Source organism: Leucopleurus acutus (assembly GCF_964270905.1).
Source record: "Leucopleurus acutus genome assembly, chromosome: 7".
NCBI classification, from domain to species: Eukaryota; Metazoa; Chordata; class Mammalia; order Artiodactyla; family Delphinidae; genus Leucopleurus; species Leucopleurus acutus.
Window position 1 is genome coordinate 50,137,539 of NC_139150.1, and position 21,871 is coordinate 50,159,409.

The window sequence follows — 21,871 nt, forward strand, 5'->3', positions numbered from 1 at the left end:
ACCCAGAGCCCAGCACTTAAGAGTTTTCAGCACCTGTTTTGGTTCTTATTACAGTTGGCCCTCCATATGCAAGGATTCAACCAACTGTGGATCAAAAATATACAGTGGGGGAAAAAAATTCCAGAAAGTTCCAAAAAGCAAAACTTGAATTTGCCACACACCGGCAACTATTTACACAGCATTTACATTGTATTTACAACTATTTCTATAATATTTCCATTGTATCCGGTACTGTAAGTAACTTAGAGAGGATTTAAAGTGTACAGGAGGATGCCCTTAGGTTATAGGAAAATACTACACCATTTTATATAAACGGCTTTGAGCATCCTTGGATTTTGGTATCCGAGGGGGGTCCCAGAACCATTCTCCCCCCCATCCCAGGATACTGAGGGATGACTACTAGCTACTCTCTACTTAGCATCCACTAGCCAGGCACCCTATGTCATTTCACTCAGTCCTCGTCTTATGAGACGTGTTATTAGCCCCGTTTTCTAGACTGGCTTACCCTGTAAGGTATCTGTTCAAAGGCAAACTTTCTTCCCAAAAAGAAACCCTGAAGAGAGTGTGCACGGAACAAACCCACACTTTGTTGCATTTCTGCATTGCAGAGTGTGCATCTGTATCGCATACTCCCTCCGTAAGCCGCAGGTATCCCAGCAGAGAGAGTTTGCAGAGTCTTAAAAAACATCTAAACTTTTCAGATCGAACAGACTCTTGACAGCAGAAGTTGAGTCTTGCTTATCTTGTACCCCACCTGCTCACAGTGGACCGGCACAAGTGGGTGCTCATTAAGTTATCAGCTGCGTGGTCCTGAAAAAGCTGCAGCAGCAACTCAGGGGGAAAACAATCTCCTTTCATCAATCTCTGACAGCAGCTCTGAAAAAGCTCAAGAAACACCTCAAAAGCCACTGTTGCCTTACTAAAGCACCCTCCTTCTCTAGTCTCCCCGGAGGGGGGAAACTACAGCATCCTGTTCCTGCTTCTAATTGGAATGCATCAGAGTCTTAATTATTTGCATTCTTCCCCAACAAGACAGTGTGGTAGAGGCACACTCTTAACATTTGTATTTCCCACACTGAAGTGAAGTTGTTCATGAAAATTTATTGAATAACCATATTTCATTCTCTCAGGCAAGATATTAAATGGCACTTTGCCACAAATGCAATCACTACTAGTAACTCCTCACTTAAAATGAAAATGGTCCACTTCCAAGGTTTGCATGTAGACTGTCTCTCCTAGGAATAATCCTGACACAGGTGGACCTGTTCTCCCAAGGTGACTGTCAGCGCACCCAGCTCAGACCACCTAGAGATCTAAGGAAAAGGGCCTCTTCTCTGCTGCGATTCCCCTAGCTGAGGGAGGGAGGGAGGGAGGGAGGAGGGAGGGAGGGAGGAGGGAGGGAGGAGGGAGGGAGGGAGGGAGGGAGGGAGGGAGGGAGGGAGGGAGGAGGGAGGGCAACTTCTAGGATGGGATGAGTCTACGCTGGGAACTGCAGGGAAACCACAACCATTACTCAGGCCAGACAGCTGCCAAGGAAGCAGCGCTGCCTAAGAACTGAAGCTAAAATAGAGGTGGGAGGCTGTATTCCTTTCCATTACTAAGCCCTGGAGTATTCCCTCCCAAGTTCATCCACATTTCAAGAATGTTAAAACCCTGCAGTCAAAACCCTGATTATTTATAACTTAAAATAAACTACTGTGTAAAGCAGAAACTCTACAAATGAAGACACAAAAGAAAAGGAACTGGTGACAGGTAAGATAATACCAGAGTACATATCCATTCCCTATTGCAAATAACTTTTACTTATATTGCAGAGGCAACTGATTAAAAGGGAAAGAGAGGATTCTGGTCTCCAGAGACTTGTCAGTTTGTCTCACGCACACACGCCTGTAATTTTGCATCAAGTAGAGAGTGCGGTTTGAAACCGAGAAGGAAAACACAAAGGCATAGGGCAGGCGACACAACAGGAACAACGAGATGCCTCCGAAGTAGCACCGATCCAAGACAGAGTTCAAGACAGTCTTCCCTACTTCCGACTTAACCTGAAATCCAAGTGACTTTAGAGAACAGAGAAAAGGGTCCAGGAGCCCTGGAGGCCACGAGCCACCACCCCTTTCCGGTGAAACCTAGTCCCTGCCCTCCACCCCACCTCCGGATGGGAGAATCCCAGCCACCTAATGCGCATCTGGGAAGCCCACCACGCGCTCCCATGCCCCGTCCTCGCGACCCTTCTCCCAACCAAGCGGGACGCAAGAGGGCACTTACTTGGAGCCAACCTGACATCTCCCGCCGGGGTGGAAACCCGCGATCTCCTCGCACCGGCATCTTCAGGCGAGGGTCCCGCGTGGTCGCGCAGGTCCAGGACCCGGCTCCACCTCCTCCTTCTCCTCTGGGCGGCAGGTCAGTCCTCCGACCCGCGGCCGGGTTTTAGCCAGGTGCCGGCCCGCGGGAACCCACCCCTTTGTCCCTCCCCCCTCGTCGCGGCGTCGGCCCGCCCCCGGCCCGAGGCAGCGCCTCTGCGCCCGCCGCCTGGCCCGGGAAACTCTCAAACGGGCCGCTACCACCCCCGCGCGACCCGGGGGAGGGTTCGCCGGCGCCGCACCCTCGAGGGGCCCGCAGAGGGCCGTGTCACGCGCGACTCCCGGCCGGGGACGAAGGAGGGCGGCAGCAGCAGGGGGATCCTGAGGACAGAGCGTCCCGCGGCCCCGACACCCAACCCCCCCACCGGCGGACCTGATGGTTCGCTCCGCGGCGAGCTCTGCGAGCAGCAGGTCCGGCTCCGGGCGCCCGCCGGGGGAGCGCTGCAAGTTTGCGTGTAGCAGCGAGCCCTGGGCGGCCTGTTTCTCCACGGGTTCTTTCCTCAAGGTCGCGTGCGCATCCTGTACGAACCCTTTCTGGAGAGGTTTGCAGAAACCGAAAAGCTTTTTCTGTCCTGCCTAGAGGACACACACACACACACACACACACACACACACACTCACACACACACTGTACCCCTACGTTTAAAACACGACTTTTGAGAAAAATACACTCCAGGTTATCTCTTTGGCACATTTCCAATAACTCCAGTAAAGCGATTAAAACTCCTCTCCCATCACCAGCTTTTCAAAGGCTTTCTTTAAAAAAGTAGGTCACAAATGCTTATCAGGCAGGATTCATCGAATTCAACTCAGTACATTTATTCGTTTTAGAGTCCTCTATGTATAAAGAATTGTGCACGATAAATAAACGTTTCCTTATTTTAAGGGCATGTAAATTATTTGGAGAATCAAAACAGGTACACTGATTAAAAATATAATGGTGGATTTGAAATCTTAAGGAAACCATGTTGTAAGAGAAAAAAGTATGGCCCATCCTGCTCTTAAGTTGAAAAGCGAAACTCGGCCTACACTCACAAGAAGGTAAAAGGTAAAAGGTCTGATCTGACCAGCTGACAAGATACAGATGCCGGGCTCTCTCCCTGAAAAGTTGCTTCACTTCCTGCCTAATCAAAACAAGTTTGGCAGTTTATGTGGAAAAACAAGTACAGCAGATGCCTCTCTGAAAGTGTGAGGCTTCTGGCCTCCTTTGGAATGGCTAAGTGCCTGCCTCTGAATAAAAAGCACTGTGAGTAACATTTCCCATTTTCCTTCAAGTTTCCAGAATTAGACGTTTTGGCTGTATTCCTGATGTAAGGTGTTACTCTCCTGATGAAAGAGCCATTTTTAAAAAATGTTTCCCAAATTAGGCGGTTTGGACAAATAATAACAATGTCAGCATTTGTGAACTGGTCACACCTCAGTGACATGAGCTTACACCACTAAGCATTTAAAGAGGAACAAAGGGACCCAGAATGTAGCAATTATATCTGCTGAATGACTTCCTTTTTCTCTCTAGAGTTCTACAGTCCAATATGATAACCACTTGCCACATGTGAGTATTGAATACATTTAAATTAACTAAAATTAGGGCTTCCCTGGTGGTGCAGTGGTTAAGAATCTGCCTGCCAACGCAGGGGACATGGGTTTGAGCCCTGGTCTGGGAAGATCCCACGTGCCGCGGAGCAACTAAGCCCCCGTGCGCCACAGCTACTGAGCCTGCGCTCTAGAGCCCGCGAGCCACAACTACTGAGCCCGTGTGCTACAACTGCTGAGGCCCACCGCCTAGAGCCTGAGCTACACTGCAATGAGAAGCCCCTGCACCGCAAGAAAGAGTAGCCCCCACTCGCCGCAAGTAGAGAAAGCCCGCGCACAGCAATGAAGACTCAATGCAACCAAAAATAAATAAATAAAATAGATAAATTTATTTTTAAAAATTAACTGAAATTAAAGGAAACAAAAAATTCAGTTTCTTAGTCACATTAGTCACATTTCCAGTGCTCAATCAGTAACCACATGTGGCTAGTGGTTACACTGGACAGTGTAGATATAGAATATTTCCATCATTGCAGAAAGTTCTATTGCATCACACTACTCCAAATGATGACATACTTTTACAGTAGAAATACAAATATTTTGGCACAATACATAGTTCTGACTCAGATGTTGAAAAAAAGTGATTCAATTGATACAGTAGCATTGCTGGTGGCAGTATAAATCAATACAACTCTTTGGAAAAACAAGTTATAGTAGTACATATTTTTCACATGTGGGCGTGCACATGTGAACCCCACTCCTAGAATTTTTTTCTCTGAAGACCTTCTATCCAACAAGTAATTACCAAACACCTTCTGTCAAGTCTGAACCCCCTCATAAAAGACTTAGGCTCTATCCTCAGAGAGTCAGTTTATTGTAGTAGACAATCAGTAAATTATAAGAAACCACGTAAGTGTTGACATTCCTGGCAGACTCAGGGTAGTCTGGGGGCTTTCAGGAGAGGTGTTCCTCACCAGACTAGGGGTATGGAGTTTAGGGAAGGCTTTCCAGAAATGAGGTAGCTTACACATTCTAAAGGACAGGTAGGAATGAGTTTGTGAGACAAAAAGAGGGGCAAGAACTTTCCAGATGAAGGCAATAAATAACAAGTAGAGAAACAAGGAAGGAAAACCATGGGCTTGCTCTTGAGGTGCCAGGAAGTAAGGCTGTCCAGACAAGCAGGGGCAGTGTTCTACTGTGACACAATAGAAGAGGGATTAGACTGGCATTTTATGAAGATCACTCTGTCAGCTTCTTGGAAGATGGATGAGTTGGGTGGCAGTTGTGGGGAGGGGCATCAGTAAGAATGACAAGACCAGCAAAAAAAAAGAAAAAAAATGGATTTTTGTGGGAATGCAGGTGAGAGATGATGCGGCTATGAAGTTAGACAGAAGGAGCCACTTCAAGAGAAATTAAGGAAGTGTAATCAGCAGACTGAGTGCCTGCCTGACCAGATGCGAGGTAAGGAACAGGGAAGTAAGTCTACGGTGACTCTTAGGTTTCTGGCTTAACTAAGTCGATGACGGTGCCTTTTGCCAAAATAGGAAACACAGGAGTGGGAGCAGATGTTGAGAGGGGCTTGAGGAAGGATGGTGAATTCGATTAAGGACTGACTGGGTTTTGAGGACTACGCGTTCTCCAGGTGGAGATGCTCAAGTATCTACTATATGCCAGGTATTGATGAGTGTTTGCGTAGAGAGATTTGAGGTGGAGGAAGAGATTTGGAAATCGCCAATGTATCAAGAAAGCTGAAGTCATGGGAGATAAAGAGACTTTTCAGAGAAGTGATGAAGACTGAGGCAGAAGAAGAATAAGGATAGAACCCATCCCTGGGAATGCCAATATTTAAGGGGCAAGCTTAAGTCCTCAGAGTAGAGATAAAAGAGGAACTGCCAGAAGGGGAAGGAAAAAATCCTCTGGTGCAAGGTGTCCAAAAAGTCAAGAGAAGAATGAATTTCAAGAAGGGAAGAATAGCCAACATGGAACTTCGAGGAGTTCAACTAAGATAACAACAGAAGACATTCACCAGGAAGAGGACCACTGCTCATCCTGGCCAGCGCTGTTTCAATGGCAAGATGGGACTGGAAGTTAGATGACAGAGGGTGACTGGGAGGTGGGACAGCACTTCATTGTATGCCTATTTATAATAACACAAGGTGGAAACCATGAATGTCCAAGGATGGAGGGCTATTAAATTACAGCAAATCAACTTAATTGGCATAGCAAGCCATCATTTAAAATTATATAAAGAAGTCTGGGACTTTCCTGGCAGTCCAGTGGTTAAGACTCCACACTTTCATTACAAGGGGCACTGGTTTGATCCCTGGTTGGGGAACTAAGATCCCGCAAGCCATGCAGTGCAGCCAAAAAAAAAAAAAAAAAAAAAGTATCTATCCTGATGGCAATAACCAAGAAATTACAAAAGAACTGGAAACTATATGAGAACATGGTTTGATGAATGGATAGGATTGTGTGTATTTTTCTTTTTAAATTGTAGTTATTGTTTGTGCAATAGATAATTTTTCAACACTTGTCATTATGTATTACAGTGTAAGATCCTTAAATTATAGTCAGAAGACCTCAGATAAATGTAATAAACTAAACACTTTTAATTAGATTTCCTCAAGAATGTTAAGATTTGGGGATACACACACACACACACACACGCGCGCGCGCGCGCTTACATACATATTTGCAACATGATTATAAAGTATGATTAAATGGGAGCAAAGGAACCTGACATGGAAAGGTCCAGGCTAACTGAGCAATTTAATTGGCCTGCACACTGGATGGCAGATTAGAATTATAAAGACACTCTTCTTCAATAAGTGTTTCTTTTTTTTTTATTTTTTACATATGTTCCCATATCTCTTCCCTCTTGCGTCTCCCTCCCTCCCACCCTCCCTATCCCACCCCTCCAGGCGATCACAAAGCACCGAGCTGGTGAATAAGTGTTTCTTGAATGCCTAGCATGTACCCTGGGGTAGGTGTACAGAAGATAAAGGCAATATAAAACAGGGGGCTTGCTCACAGCATGAAGAGAAAGACATGTAAACAAACGATGACAAGGCACAAGAATTGCTCAAGTACATGTACGACTGAAGTGCTGACAGTTAAAACTCTGCCTGAGGAAAGGGCCCTTTTCAGGAGACAAGGCCCAGCATCCCCTTAACTTTCCAAATCAAAGGACCATACCAATAGCTGTGCATATTCACTTAAAGGACTCCTTCTTCCACAAGCAGCCACCCACAGCCCCTAAAAGAACATCCAGGAGAGAGGCATTCAAAGTTTTGCTCTGCCCCTCATGCCTTCACCTTTCGTTATTTAATGTTATGCTTGTTCACTTTCAAAGTTTGCTAACTCCACGTGCGTGCACCTAGGAATGGCCCTGTAAGCACACAGCGACAAGGTGGCCGTCCACAAGCCAGCAAGAGGGCCCTCACTAAGAACCAAGTCTGCCAGCACCTTGATCTTGGACTTCTCAGCCACCAGAACTGTGAGAAGTAAATGTCTGTTGTTTAAGCCACCCTTTCCGTGGTGTTCTGTCATAGCAGCCTGAGCTAAGGCAGCCTCCACGTCCTACATGAGTGGACCCTGCTGCGTTCTCCAAGCACAGCTCAGGCTGCAGACTCCCAACCTCACTTCCTGGAGCTACACTGGCCTTTCTTTGTAGTTGTTGCTCTTGAGACCCTGCCAAGCTCATTTCTGCCCCAGAGCCTTTGTTGGAGCTTCTCTGCCTGGACCACAGAGCCAGCTCCTGCTTAGATTTCTCTTTCCATCTAAAGTAGGAAGCATCCCGAGGTAGTTATCAGGAAGCAATGCCCTCAGGAGAAAGCCAAGTCTAAATTAAAGCAAGGAGGTGGAGTCCAGCTGAATGTTTCATTTACTGTGAATCAAGGGTTTCAGAGTGCAGCGGTATGAAAGGGGTGGGGGGGCGGTAGCAGGTTTGTTTAGGGGAAGTGAAGACCAGAGAGGAACAACAGCAGGAAGGGAGAACAGCCCAAGAAAGGGCCCCCTCTTTTTAAACATCATCATCATTATTACCACCATTGGTAACATGTTGGCATTGCTGCTATCATCACTACAATGAAAAGGGTTAGAGTAAGAGCAAAAAGGATGAACACATCAGGAATCAGACTTAACGGAGAGAGAAAGTTCTCAGTTCTAAATGGACGCTGCCTGCTATTCGCCTCTCCTCTCCCTACCAGTGGCACAAACTCCAAACCCCAGCATCCCCCATACCCGCCCCGCCCTGTGTAAGAACTCGGCAATGGGTTCACCTGGCCACAAAGTTGTCAAAAGAATTAGCTGTGCAACTCAGAGTCAGCTGCATGGATTATACGTCTGAGGAGGCCCCAGACTGGCGTTACGGGGGGCAGTTCTGGCTGGAAGGAGGTGGCTGTGGTCTGGGCTGACCTTGGGGTGCAAGGCTGTCAATGGGCAGGCTTCTAGGAGACTTATGGGGCTGGTCTGGGTGTGCTCAGGCTGGCAGGCAAGGCAAGGTGTACTCAGCCTGATTAACAGGGAGTTGAGATAAAGCATAATCCAACTCCAAACCTGGAGATCCTAAAAGCACTTTCTGGGGTATGGTCTCATGTGGACAGACCCTGCTAGAGAGAGCACTCTGCCTGTGGGGGAACCCTCCCCTCCTGGCAAGGTGCCCTGGGTCCTAGAGGCACTGTGCTCTGCGTTTTGATATTTTTTTTTATTATTTCACTACTATTTACATTGCAGAGTATATAAAATCCACACTCTTCGGGGACAGGTGCCGCTTGTTAACCTTACTCCATTAAAAACAAAAAACAAAAAAAACCTGGATAGAAAGTAATTGATTAAATGCATATCGTGTGCCGCAAAATCTTTCAAACACTACTTTAACTGATTTAATGTAAATCCTCACATCGCCCCTGTATAGTTGGCATTATTGCCCTACTTTAAGATGAGGAAACCAAACTTCCCGGAGGAAAACAGCCTGCCCAAGGTCATCACGGAGTAGATGGTGGGTAAGACTCCAGACCTACTGGACTCAAAGCCCATTCTCATCACTGCTCTCCGGCCCCTCGCCTCTACAGCAATAAAACAATTGCACACAGTTGGGGTAGAGGTAAGTCTTTGGTTGTTATTATTGTTGTTTTCCTTTTGGCTCCTTTTAACAGAACTTAAGAGGGGTTTTGCTGACACAACAACCGAACAAACAATGCTGGGGAATATTTGTGAAAATCTTCCTCTACAATATTAGAAAGGTAGATGCCACAAATGTCATTGGACTCCAGCTAGGTGAGCCAGGAATTAGAATTCTCAATTCAAATGTGATTCTGGTGCTAAGAATTCCAGCGGTCCCTCTCCCAGAATAAGTTCCTTAAAAAAACACTTTAATAAGGTAATAATTTTCCTTTTTAAGGAAAAATGCCCTCATCTTCCACGCAAGGGAGGGAATCCAAGGTGAGAGAGGCCCAGGGGACTGTCCACGTGATACACAAGTCCTCCAGGAAGACCAGCGGGGTCCCTGGCAACACCTGAATTTCTTTAAAAAAAATTATCAACAGAATCCTCTAGCCCTAAGATCTCAGTACCCTGATAGACACAGATTGAAATTGTTGAAGTGTCTCCTTGACTGTCAAAGAATCCTCAGACCTGAAAGGGGCCTTAGAAAAGAGCTGCAAACAGACAGTTTTCCAGGGCAGCCACGCAAAACAGTGCAGGCCTCTTAAAACAAAGGAAGCTGGGCCTGGGAAAGGCACTTCTAAGAGGCATTCGATAAAGCTTGAAACATGGCTCTAAAGCTTGAAACATGGCTCATAGCATTTGTTTCTGTAAGAACAGCTTCCTAAATTTTCCTGATGATAAGAATCACCTGAGGCATCCCAGGTCCCTCCCTGAGATACTGATTCGGTGGATCTGAGAAGGGCCCTGGGGAAATTTACATTTTTAGCAGGTACCCACCAGGGTGAGCCTTATCATCAGGGAGGTTTAGGACATTCTGCTAAAGGGACATGGTTACAATTCTCTGACCCAAGACAGGAAGGTTACCATTTTGAAGGGAGGTAAAACATTTCCAAGGTCAGAAAATAATTCTCTACTTGCAAAACGTCTTTGGTTTACAAACGAAAGGGTCTGATCTTATAATCCTCTTGGTATGCTGATTTGCATACGTATTTATATATACACATATGTTTGGATTTCAGTTATTTTTAAATAAATGATACTTGTTTATTTACACGAGCCATACAGTAGATCACACAAAAAACAGTAAAATGCAACTAAAGTGTCATCATCCAGAGCAAACTACTGTTAATAATTCGATGAGCATCCTTCCAGGTACCTCTATGCACAGGTAAGCATGTAGATATCATATATAACGTTATATACCTGGGACTATACTAGACACGCTCTTTTGCTACCTGTTATTTCTACATAGGAATATCGTTTGACTAATTTTTTCATGGCAATATAGATCTATATTATCATTTTTCTAGCTGCATAATATTCCATTTGTATGAATATACCATAATTTGCTGAATAAATACTTAAAAGTTCTTTTAAAAACTGGTATAGAGGACAAAGTAAAAATCAGATGGATGAAACTCTTAAGATTTTCCATAGACAATGAGAAAACAAGTAGCTTGTAAGACTCAGGCACAATTCATAAGATGTGTATAGTGTACAGGACTTCCCTGCTGGTCCAGTGGGTAAGACTCTGCGCTCCCAATGCAGGGGGTCCAGGTTTGATCCCTGGTCAGGGAAGTAGATCCCACATGCATGCCACAACTAAGAGTTCGCATGCTACAACTAAGAAGTCCGCAACTTAGTCTGCAACTAAGACATGGTGCAGCCTAAATAAATAATTTTTTTTTAAAAGATGTTTATAGTGTACATAGTATGTTAGTAACGTGTAAGATATGTTAAAAAACAAAATAAATGGAGTGTTTTTTATGTTAAATATAGATGAAAAGAATGAAACAAATAAGAATGTTACTTATAAATAGAAGGGTTCTGATGGAAGGACAAAGTAAATCGTAAATATTCATATTGAATAAAATATTAATAAATGTAATAATATCTAATTTACAATTGTATTTGTTTAGATATAATATAATGTAATAATACATTTTTATAACTATATTATTGTTAATAATAAATATTCCCTATCTAATAAAATATTAATGATACATAATAAAGCCCAGCTCATGTTGCCTCCATATTGACAGCTAAATCATCCTAAATTGATCACCCACTGGTGACACCCATTATGTCCAATTCTGGTCCCATGTATACTCTGTCCCCAAATGCAGACAAATTACTAGTGAGCTATAGCTATTGGCCAGGTATACTTGCCCTGCGTCCCTCCGACGGAGCAAGCCTATGCTGGCTTCAGACACCTTTTATCTGCTAAGACCCCTTGTTCAACAACAGGTCTGGTCTTTGTGACCACACCGTCACTGGGGAAAGCTGACACCGCACAGAGACAGGACATAGAAAGATTGCAAGCACAGGTTCCAGAGTATGGACCTTTCACCCTATTAATACCCTAACCTAACTATGTTAAAGTGTTCAAATCTTTTCCCTTGCTTCTCACTGCATGTTTTCAAATTGAATAAATCGTGTGACTGCAACACCCGACTTTGGTGTCTGAGCCTTTCTGTCTCATAATCTCTGGGAGAGCTTGCCTGGCAGTGTTCTTGGAGGCTAAGACTGCATCAAGGTAATTTCTCACATTCCTAGAGTAATGGAGAGAAGCAAGCAACAGGGAATTCCCGCCCAGGGTATTTTGTCTAATCTCGCCCTACAATCACATTACCTCTAAATGAATCAAAATTTTGGCTGAAATGAAAATCACTGTCACCAACCACTGAACTAATGAAAACGTGAAATACCAAAATCAGGGCTCCAGTGATGACACTCCTCCCAACCAGAAGCTAATTGCATTATTTTATTATAATGGGAATCATAAAATAAGCTTACTCCAGCCTTCCCCACACAGCCACAGCACCAGGAGCACAATAAAGGCAGCACACACACAGACAATGTAACTGCTGATTGAAAATTCAATTGCATATCTCAGCCACGGAAGAGCCCTTGTCCGTGAAAATTTTCTTAGGCAGTGCTGTGCTTAGCCTAGAGGGTATCTAAAGCCAGTTACTGGATCCCTGAGTGTCTGGAATAGGTGGACGATGAAGTGCTAAAGAGAGAGGCAGGTGGTAGGGAGGAAAAAGGGTGATAAGTACAGAGATTCCATTTAAGAAACGTGGCTGTGAAAAGTAAGAGAGAGGTGGGGCTCTGGGTTCACAAGCCCCTAGTCATCTTTGAATTGTTGGGCTCTGGGCTCTCTAAAACATGCAGGAGTATAATTAAATTTATGTTTCAGAACCTAGATGGAATATTACTCATCTATGTGCTGTACTTAAAATATCCAGACATCTCAGATTCCAGTGATAGGCCAATGGCCACCTCTCTGTCTTGCTGATTTCATAAGTGAACAATGCACTCTAATTTTTGTTTGGAAAACATGGTAGACTGTAACTAACACATTCAAAAATAAACACTTCATATTTTTACTTTTCTTCCACTTCAATGATACACCAATTTCTCACAATGAAAGTTTGCTTAAATTCCTAAAATGACAAAGTCTTTGTATCTACGTATTTGGAGCAATGCTCTTTAATTTTAAATACTTAGAGAAGAAAATACGGAATTATTCTTTGGGTATTGACAAAACTATTTGTCTGAAATCTCTATAGCTAGACAATTAAGTTGCCTGAATCTCAGAATGCTGAAATAATTCCAAGAAAATGTATTTATAATACAAGTGCACGTTGCTTAAAACATTTAGGCTGGTTTGAGATGGAAATTAAGAATAGAACATCTCGTGTCTGCTTCCAGCTCAGCTGAGGGCCAGGAAGGAGGTACACCAGCCACAAGTGACAGGCGAAGCCCAACAACGTTGTAACAGCCCTTGGGCTGAGTGGAGGTACTTCCTCCACTGAAGTCTTGAACCCCTCAAACTCATCCATGAGGACTGGAATCAACTTCTTCCAAACTTCCATTAATGTGAGAAACAGGCTGAGGGAGATTTGGGCTGTGCCTGGGTTCCACAACCAGCAAGTGACTGAGGCATCACTTTATCCACTTCTTCTGACTTTAAACCCTTCTGCTCTCTCAAGTGTCAGGTGCCTGCCACAGTTTCTCAATCAGGGATCGAACTCATGCCCCCTGCAGTGAAAGCATGGAGTCTTAACCACTGGACCAGGGAATTCCCCAGAATCTGCTTTTGACCAAGACTCCTCCCACCAACCAGGTGGGTGGCTGACAGTTTTTGTGCTTGAGCCAGGTGTCAGGCCTGAGCCTCTGAAGTGGGAGAGCTCAGTTCACGACATTGGACCACCAGAGACCTCCCGGCCCCATGTAATATCAAATGGTGAAAGCTCTCCCAGAGATCTCCATCTCAACGCTAAGACCCATCTCCACTCAACGACCAGCAACCTACAGTGCTGGACACCCTATGCCAAACAACTAGCAAGACAGGAACACAACCCCACTCATTAGCAGAGCAGCTGCCTAAACTCATAATAAGTTCACAGACACCCCAAAACACACCACCGGGTGTGGTCCTGCCCACCAGAAAGACAAGATCCAAACTCATCCACCAGAACACAGGCACCAGTACCCTCTACCAGGAAGCCTACACAACCCACTGAACCAACCTTACTCACTGAGGGCAGACACCAAAAACAACAGGAACTACAAAACTGCAGCCTGTGAAAAGGAGACCCCAAACACAGTAAGTAAAGCAAAATGAGAAGACAGAGAAATACACAGCAGATGAAAGAGCAAGGTAAAAACCCACCAGACCAAACAAATGAAGAAGAAATAGGCAGTCTACCTGAAAAAGAATTCAGAGCAATGATAGTAAAGACATCCAAAATCTTGGAAACAGAATGGAGAAAATATAAGAAATGTTTAACAAGGACATAGAAGAACTAAAGAGGAAACAAACAGTGATGAACAACACAATAAAGGAAATTAAAAATTCTCTAGAAGGAATCAATAGCAGAATAACTGAGGCAGAAGAATGGATAAGTGACCTGGAAGATAAAATAGTGGAAATAACTAGCACAGAGCAGAATAAAGAAAAAAGAATGAAAAGAATTTAGGACAGTCTCACAGACCTCCGGGACAACATTAAAGGCACCAACATTCGAATTATAGTGGTTCCAGAAGAAAAAGAGAAAAAGAAAGGGACTGAAAAAATATTTGAAGAGATTATAGTTGAAAACTTCTCTAATATGGGAAAAGAAATAGTCAATCAAGTCCAGGAAGCACAGAGAGTCCTATAGAGGATAAATCCAAGGAGAAACACACCAAGACACATATTAATCAAACTATCAAAAATTAAATACAAGGAAAACATATTAAAAGCAGCAAGGGAAAAACAACAAATAACATACAAGGGAATCCCCATAAGTTTAACAGCTGATCTTTCAACAGAAACTCTGCAAGCCAGAAGGGAGTGAAAGGACATATTTAAAGTGATGAAAGAGAAAAACCTACAACTAAGATTACTCTACCCAGCAAGGATCTCATTCAGATTCGACAGAGAAATTAAAACATTTACAGACAAGCAAAAGCTAAGAGAATTCAGCACCACCAAACCAGCTCTACAACAAATGATTAAGTAACCTCTCTAGGCAGGAAGCACAAGAGGAGGAAAAGACCTACAATAACAAACCCAAAACAATTAAGAAAATGGTAATAGGAACACACATATCGATAACTACCTTAAATGTAAATGAATTAAATGCTCCAACCAAAACACAGACTGGCTGAATGTATACAAAAACAAGACTTGTATATATGCTGTCTACAAGAAACCCACTTCAGATCTAGGGACACGTACAGACTGAAAGTGAGGGGATGGAAAAAGATATTCCATGCAAATGGAAATCAAAAGAAAGCTGGAGTAGCAATTCTCATATCAGACAAAAGAGACTTTAAAATAAAGACTATTACAATAGACAAAGAAGGACACTACATAATGATCAAGGGATCAATCCCAGAAGAAGATATAACAATTGTAAATATTTATGCACCCAACATAGGAGCACCTCAATACATAAAGCAAATACTAACAGCCATAAAAGGGGAAATGGACAGTAACACAATCATAGTAAAGGACTTTAACACCCCACTGTCACCAATGGGCAGATCATCCAAAATGAAAATAAATAAGAAAACACAAGCTTTAAATGACACATTAAACAAGATGGACTTAATTGATATTTATAGGACATTCCATCCAAAAACAACAGAATACACATTCTTCTCAAGTGCTCATGGAACATTCTCCAGGAAAGATCATATCTTGGGTCACAAATCAAGCCTTGGTAAATTTAAGAAAACTGAAATCATATCAAGTATCTTTTCTGACTGTAATGCTATCAGACTAGATATCAATTACAGGAAAAAATCTGTGAAAAATAAAAACACATGGAGGCTAAACAATACAATACTAAATAACCAAGAGATCACTGAAGAAATCTAAGAGGAAATCAAAAAATACCTAAAAACAAATGACAATGAAAACATGACAACCCAAAACCTATGGGATGCAGCAAAAGCAGTTCTAAGAGGGAAGTTTATAGCAATATAATCCTACCTCAAGAAACAAGAAACATCTCAAATAAACAACCTAACTTTATACCTAAAGCAATTAGAGAAAGAAGAACAACCCCCCCCCCAAAGATAGCAGAAGGAAAGAAATCATAAAGATCAGATCAGAAATAAATGAAAAAGAAATGAAGGAAACAATAGCTAAGATCAATAAAACTAAAAGCTGGTTCTTTGAGAAGATAAACAAAATTGATAAACCACTAGCCAGAATCATCAAGAAAAAAAGGGAGAAGACTCAAATCAATAGAATTAGAAATGAAAAAGGAGAAGTAACAACTGACACTGCAGAAATACAAAGGATCATGAGAGATTACTACAAGCAACTAAGAGCCAATAAAATGGACAATCTGGAAGAAATGGACAAATTCTTAGAAAAGCACAACCTCCAGAGACTGAACCAGGAAGAAATAGAAAATATAAACAAACCAATCACAAGTGCTGAAGTTGAAACTGTGATTAAAAATCTTCCAACAAACAAAAGCCCAGGACCAGATGGCTTCACAGGTGAATTCTATCAAACATTTAGAGAAGAGCTAACACCTATCCTTCTCAAACTCTTCCAAAATATAGCAGAGGGAGGAACACTCCCAAACTCATTCTATGAGGCCACCATCACCTTGATACCAAAACCAGACAAAGATGTCACGAAAAAACTACAGACCAATATCACTGATGAACATAGATGCAAAAATCCTCAACAAAACATTAACAAAAAAAAATCCAACAGCACATTAAAAGGATCATACACCATGATCAAGTGGGGTTAATCCCAGGAATGCAAGGATTCTTCAATATATGCAAACCAATCAATGTGATATACCATATTAACAAATTGAAGAAGAAAAACCATATGATCAACTCAATACATGCAGAAAAAGCTTTTGACAAATTTATGATAAAAACTCTCCAGAAAGTAGGCATAAAGGGAACTTACCTCAACATAATAAAGGCCATATATGACAAACCCACAGCCAACATCATTCTCAGTGGTGAAAAACTGACCATTCCCACTAAGATCAGGAACAAGAAAAGGTTGTCCACTCTCACCACTATTATTCAACATAGTTTTGGAAGTTTTAGCCACAGCAATCAGAGAAGAAAAAGAAATAAAAGGAATCCAAATTGGAAAAGAAGAAGTAAAGCTGTCACTGTTTGCAGATGACATGATAGTATACATAGAGAATCCTAAAGATGCCACTGGAAAACTACTAGAACTAATCAATGGATTTGGTAAAGTAGCAGGATACAAAATTAATGCACAGAAATCTCTTGCATTCCTATACACGAATGATGAAAAATCTGAAAGAGAAATTAAGGAAACACTCCCATTTACCACTGCAACAAAAAGAATAAAATACCTAGGAATAAACCTACCTAAGGAGACAAAAGACCTGTATGCAGAAAACTATAAGACACTGCTGAAAGAAATTAAAGATGATATCAACAGATGGAGAGATATACCATGTTCTTGGATTGGAAGAATCAATATTGTGAAAATGACTATACTACCCAAAGCAATCTACAGATTCAGTGCAATCCCTATCAAACTACCAATGGCATTTTTCACAGAACTAGAACAAAAAATTTCACAATTTGTATGGAAACACAAAAGACCCTGAATAGCCAAAGCAATCTTGAGAAAGAAAAACAGAGCTGGAGGGATCGGTTTCACTGACTTCACACTATACTACAAAGCTACAGTAATCAAGACAGTATGGTACTGGCAAAGAAACAGAAATACAGATCATTGGAACAGGATAGAAAGCCCAGAGATAAACAAAGGAGGCAAGAATATACAATGGAGAAAAGACAGCCTCTTCAATAAGTGATGCTGGGAAAACTGGACAGCTACATGTAAAAGAATGAAATTAGAACACTCGTTAACACCATACACAAAAATAAACTCAAAATGTAAGGCCAGACACTATAAAACTCTTAGAGGAAAACAAAGGCAGAACACTCTATGACATAAATCACAGCAACATCCTTTTTGACCTACCTCTTAGAGTAGTGGAAATAAAAACAAAAATAAACAAATGGGACCTAATGAAGCTTAAAAGCTTTTGCATGGCAAAGGAAACAATAAACAAGACGAAAAGACAACCCTCAGAATGGGAGAAAATTTTTGCAAATGAAGCAACTGACAAAGGATTAATCTCCAAAATATACAGGCAGCTCATGCAGCTCAATATCAAAAAAACAAACAACCCAATCCAAAAATGGGCAGAAGACCTAAATAGACATTTCTCCAAAGAAGATATACAGATTACCAACAAACAAATGAAAGGATGCTCAACGTCAGTAATCATTAGAGAAATGCAAATCAAAGCTACAATGAGGTATCACGTCACATTGGTCAGAATGGCCATCATCAAAAAATCTACAAACAATAAATGCTGGAGAGCGTGTGGAGAAAAGGGAACCCTCTTGTACTGTTGATGGGAATGTAAATTGATACAACCACTATGGAGAACAGTTTGGAGGTTCCTTAAAAAACTAAAAATAAAACTACCATATGACCCAGCAATGCCACTACTGGGCATATACCCTGAGAAAACCGTAATTCAAAAAGAGTCATGTACCAAAATGTTCATTGCAGCTTTATTTACAATAGCCAGGACATGGAAGCAACCTAAGTGTCCATTGACAGATGAATGGATAAAGAAGATGTGGCACATATATACAACGGAATATTACTCAGCCATAAAAATTGAGTTATTTGTAGTGAGGTGGATGGACCTAGGGACTGTCATACAGAGTGAAGTAGTCATACAGAGTGAAGTAAGTCAGAAAGAGAAAAACAAATACCATATGCTAACACACATATATGGAATCTAAAAAAAATGTGCTTCTAATCAACCTAGGGGCAGCACAGGAATAAAGACGCAGACGTAGAGAATGGACTTGAGGACATGGGGAGGGGGAAGGGTAAGCTGGGACAAAGTGAGAGAGTGGCATGGACATATATACACTACCAAATGTAAAATAGATAGCTAGTGGGAAGCAGCCACATAGCACAGGGAGATCAGCTCAGTGCTTTTTGACCACCTAGAGGGGTGGGATAGGGAAGGTGGGAGGGAGACACAAGAGGGAGGAGATATGGGGATATACGTTTATGTATAGGTGATTCACTTTGTTATACAGCAGAAACTAACACACCATTGTAAAGCAATTTTACTCCAAGAAAGATGTTAAAAAAAAAAAAAGGTGGGGTGTAATTCCCTTCTTACAGAAAAAAGAATAGAACATCTATACTCAGATAACCTGTGTATGTATAGGTATTTAACATTTTACTAGCAATGAATTTTAAATTTCACATACTCAATTTCCGACCACTCTCCTTAAACAGGCAGTATAGAAAACTGTAATATAAGAGTATCTCATCCAGAAACTCAAGAACCAGAAACAAACAGGCTAGTGGCTTGGTATCCTAATCTCCACACCACTGCTTTTCCCAGTGAACCATGAGGAAACAGCAGAAAAAAAGGAAAAGCTAGTAAACAAATTGAAGCACTGGGCGAAAGAGCACAAGATGAATCAGACCTGGGTTTCGACAAGCCCCAGTTCTGCTACTTCTTAGGTTTAAAGTATGACATCGCCACTATTCAACTGTTTCTGAGCTATAAAAATGGCAAGTTTACATGGTTGGACCCAATGGTTGTGTGATTTGGTCAGCTTTTCTAAACCCTCTAAGCTTCCATTTCTGCATCTGTAAAATGGTGTAATGAGTTGTATCGTGCTTCCTCAAATTCACATGTTGAAGTTCTAGCCCTCATTACCTCAGAATATGATATTATTTGGAGACAGGGTCTGTAAAGAGGTAATCAAGTTGAAGTGAGGTCTTTACGGTGGGCCCTAATCAAGTATGACTGGTATCCTTATAAAAAGGTTAAATTTGGACACAGAGACAGACACAGAGAGAGGGAAGATGACCTCCGACAAGCTAAGGAGAGAGGCCTGGAACAGATCCTTCCCTCATAACTCTCAGAAGGAACCAACCCTGCCAACAACTTGATTTCAGACCTCTAGCCTCCCAGACTGCGAGACAATACTTTCTGTTGTTTACACCACCCAGTCTGCGATATTTTATTTTTACTGCAGTCCTAGGAAACTAATACAAATCAAGATGACAGTTGGACCTACACCTCATAGGGTGGGTATGAGAATTAAATGAAGACATGCAGGTAAAACACTCAGCGCAGTACCAAGTACACTGTAATAAGCACCCCAATAAACAAAAAGCTTCCACCTTTATTACTGTAGGTTGATACTTCACTTCCTATCAGAATTACAATGGAATTCTCACCACAAACAACGTTTCCTCTCACTCAGTGCAGCATCTCCAGGCCTCTGATGCACAGTCCGGCTCCCCGCATTTCTTTTCCCCTCTTTGCATACCTGGCCAACGACTTTCCCTCCTCAGCTTCCTCTCCAATATCACCTCCCCCAGGAGGCCTCCTGTCACATAATCACTGCCTCAGGCCTTCTGCTTACAGTACAGGGTGAGAGCAGCCCTTTTCACACAGCAATGTAATTAATGATCCCAAATTAGACTCCCAGATGGACAAGCCTTTACATTCCTCTAAATCTCCCTCAGGCAGTGCTGTGTGAGGTGCTCATTAAATGTTTGTGGAAAGAAACCCTTCATCACAGGTAGGGAAACTGGCCACACACCACCTATAAACAAACCATGCTCTACAGCAGCTGTTAAAAGTACTGTCCAGGGACTTTCCTGGTGGCGCAGTGGTTAAGAATCCACCTGCCAATGCAGGGGACACGGGTTCGATCCCTGGTCTGGGAAGATCCTACATGCCATGGAGCAACTAAGCCCGTGCACCACAACTACTGAGCCTGTGCTCTAGAGCCCGTGAGCCACAACTACTGAAGCCCACATGCCTAGAGCCCGTGCTCCGTAGCAAGAGAAGCCACCACAATGAGAAGCCTGCGCACCGCAACAAAGAGTAGCCCCCGCTTGCCGCAACTAGAGAAAGCCCGTCTGCAGAGATGAAGACCCAACACAGCCATAAAATTAATTAAAAAAAAAAAAAAAGTACCGTCCAAGTTAGTGGTTCTCAAAGCTTGGTTGGGAAAGCAGAAGTATGAGCCTGAATGGGAACTTGTTAGAAATTCAAATTCCTGGGCCTCACCCCAGACTGACTGAAGCTGCAATTATGGGGGGTGAGACCCCGGAATCTGTGGTTTTAACAAGCCCTCCAGGTGATTTTGATGCAGTTAAAGTTAGAGCTACTGTGATGAGTATCTTCAATTCCATATGAAGAGCTTGGGCTGCTGGTGTGAGCTCCCCAGGTACCCCTACTGATGAGGCGCCCCCAGGGGAGAGGGCACTGCAGAGGGGCTCCCAGGGGCACAGAAGTTTTTAATTTTTACCTTCAACTCACTTTTCTATGCCCATATTATGGGATGAGCTGGTAATAACTCTAAAGTATCTAAATTACCTAACAGTGAGAATCCGTATCTAGGAAGTGGGTCTCTGCCCAGACTCTTAGCATCCTTCCTGAGAGCAAAGAGGCAAAGGTGATTTTGCCACATCAGAAAAGTGAACACCAAAGCCCCTTAAACTAGCAACAAACAAGTGCCAGGCAAATAGTGCTCTCCAGAGCCTCCAAGATTGTAAAGGAGGACAGCCGCAGGTAGAAGCCGATGATCAGAAACCTCAGGTCAAGAGTGTGCTCTACAGGGACCCTCCTCCACCCATACCAGACATTGCTTATGGATCACAACATTCTTACTCAACAAACATGGACAGCATCTAGGAGTCCTTAGCTCCAGGCAGCCACTATCAATCGATCGGAACTGGCCCTTGAGAAAAGCCTGTTACTATCCTAGTTTAGGAGTTAAGTCTTCAAGCTCTGTAAAGTTAGTACAGAAAACAGCTGCTACTATAGGAATCTCACTGAACTTAGGAATCAGAGGCTATGCGATCTTGGGGAAAGCATTTAAAATCTTTGAATCTCAGTTTCCTTATTGCAAGAGGGAGCTGGCAATAGCTCCTCAGGAATGTTCTGAGGATAAACAAGATGGGTGAAAACACCTTGCCCAATGCCTGGCAAATAAAAGGCTCTTAATAAATGTTTGCTGGATTTGAAACTATAGCCATGTGGGGAAAAAAAAACCTCACCACAAAGCTCACCTGAGGCTAATTTACCCAGAAACCCAAGCTTCAGTGTTTACACATGAAAGAGCTTTGGAATAAGACGCTGACTTGGGAAAACAAACTGATGTTGAAGGGAATGTGGTCACTAGTGTAGGGAATCAGACCAGGGAGATATTTATCAGAAAGGGCTTGCCTG

At 42.7% G+C, this 21,871-nt stretch overlaps 1 protein-coding gene across 3 annotated transcripts in view; it reads right to left on the reverse strand.

The window, feature by feature from the left end:
- Positions 1 to 21,871, reverse strand: part of TJP2 (tight junction protein 2) — a 132,405-nt gene that overhangs the window by 82,005 nt on the left and 28,529 nt on the right. Inside the window, exon 1 of one of the 3 annotated variants that reach the window (XM_082843115.1) lies at positions 2,266 to 2,459. The exons of 1 other annotated variant lie outside the window; for it this stretch is intronic. In XM_082843115.1, the coding sequence (XP_082699241.1) occupies positions 2,266 to 2,325 (60 nt within the window). In that variant the 5' untranslated portion in view covers positions 2,326 to 2,459. Of the gene's footprint in view, positions 1 to 2,265; positions 2,460 to 21,871 lie in introns of those variants that run through there. One more of the 3 variants, XM_082843116.1, reaches the window with a different exon arrangement.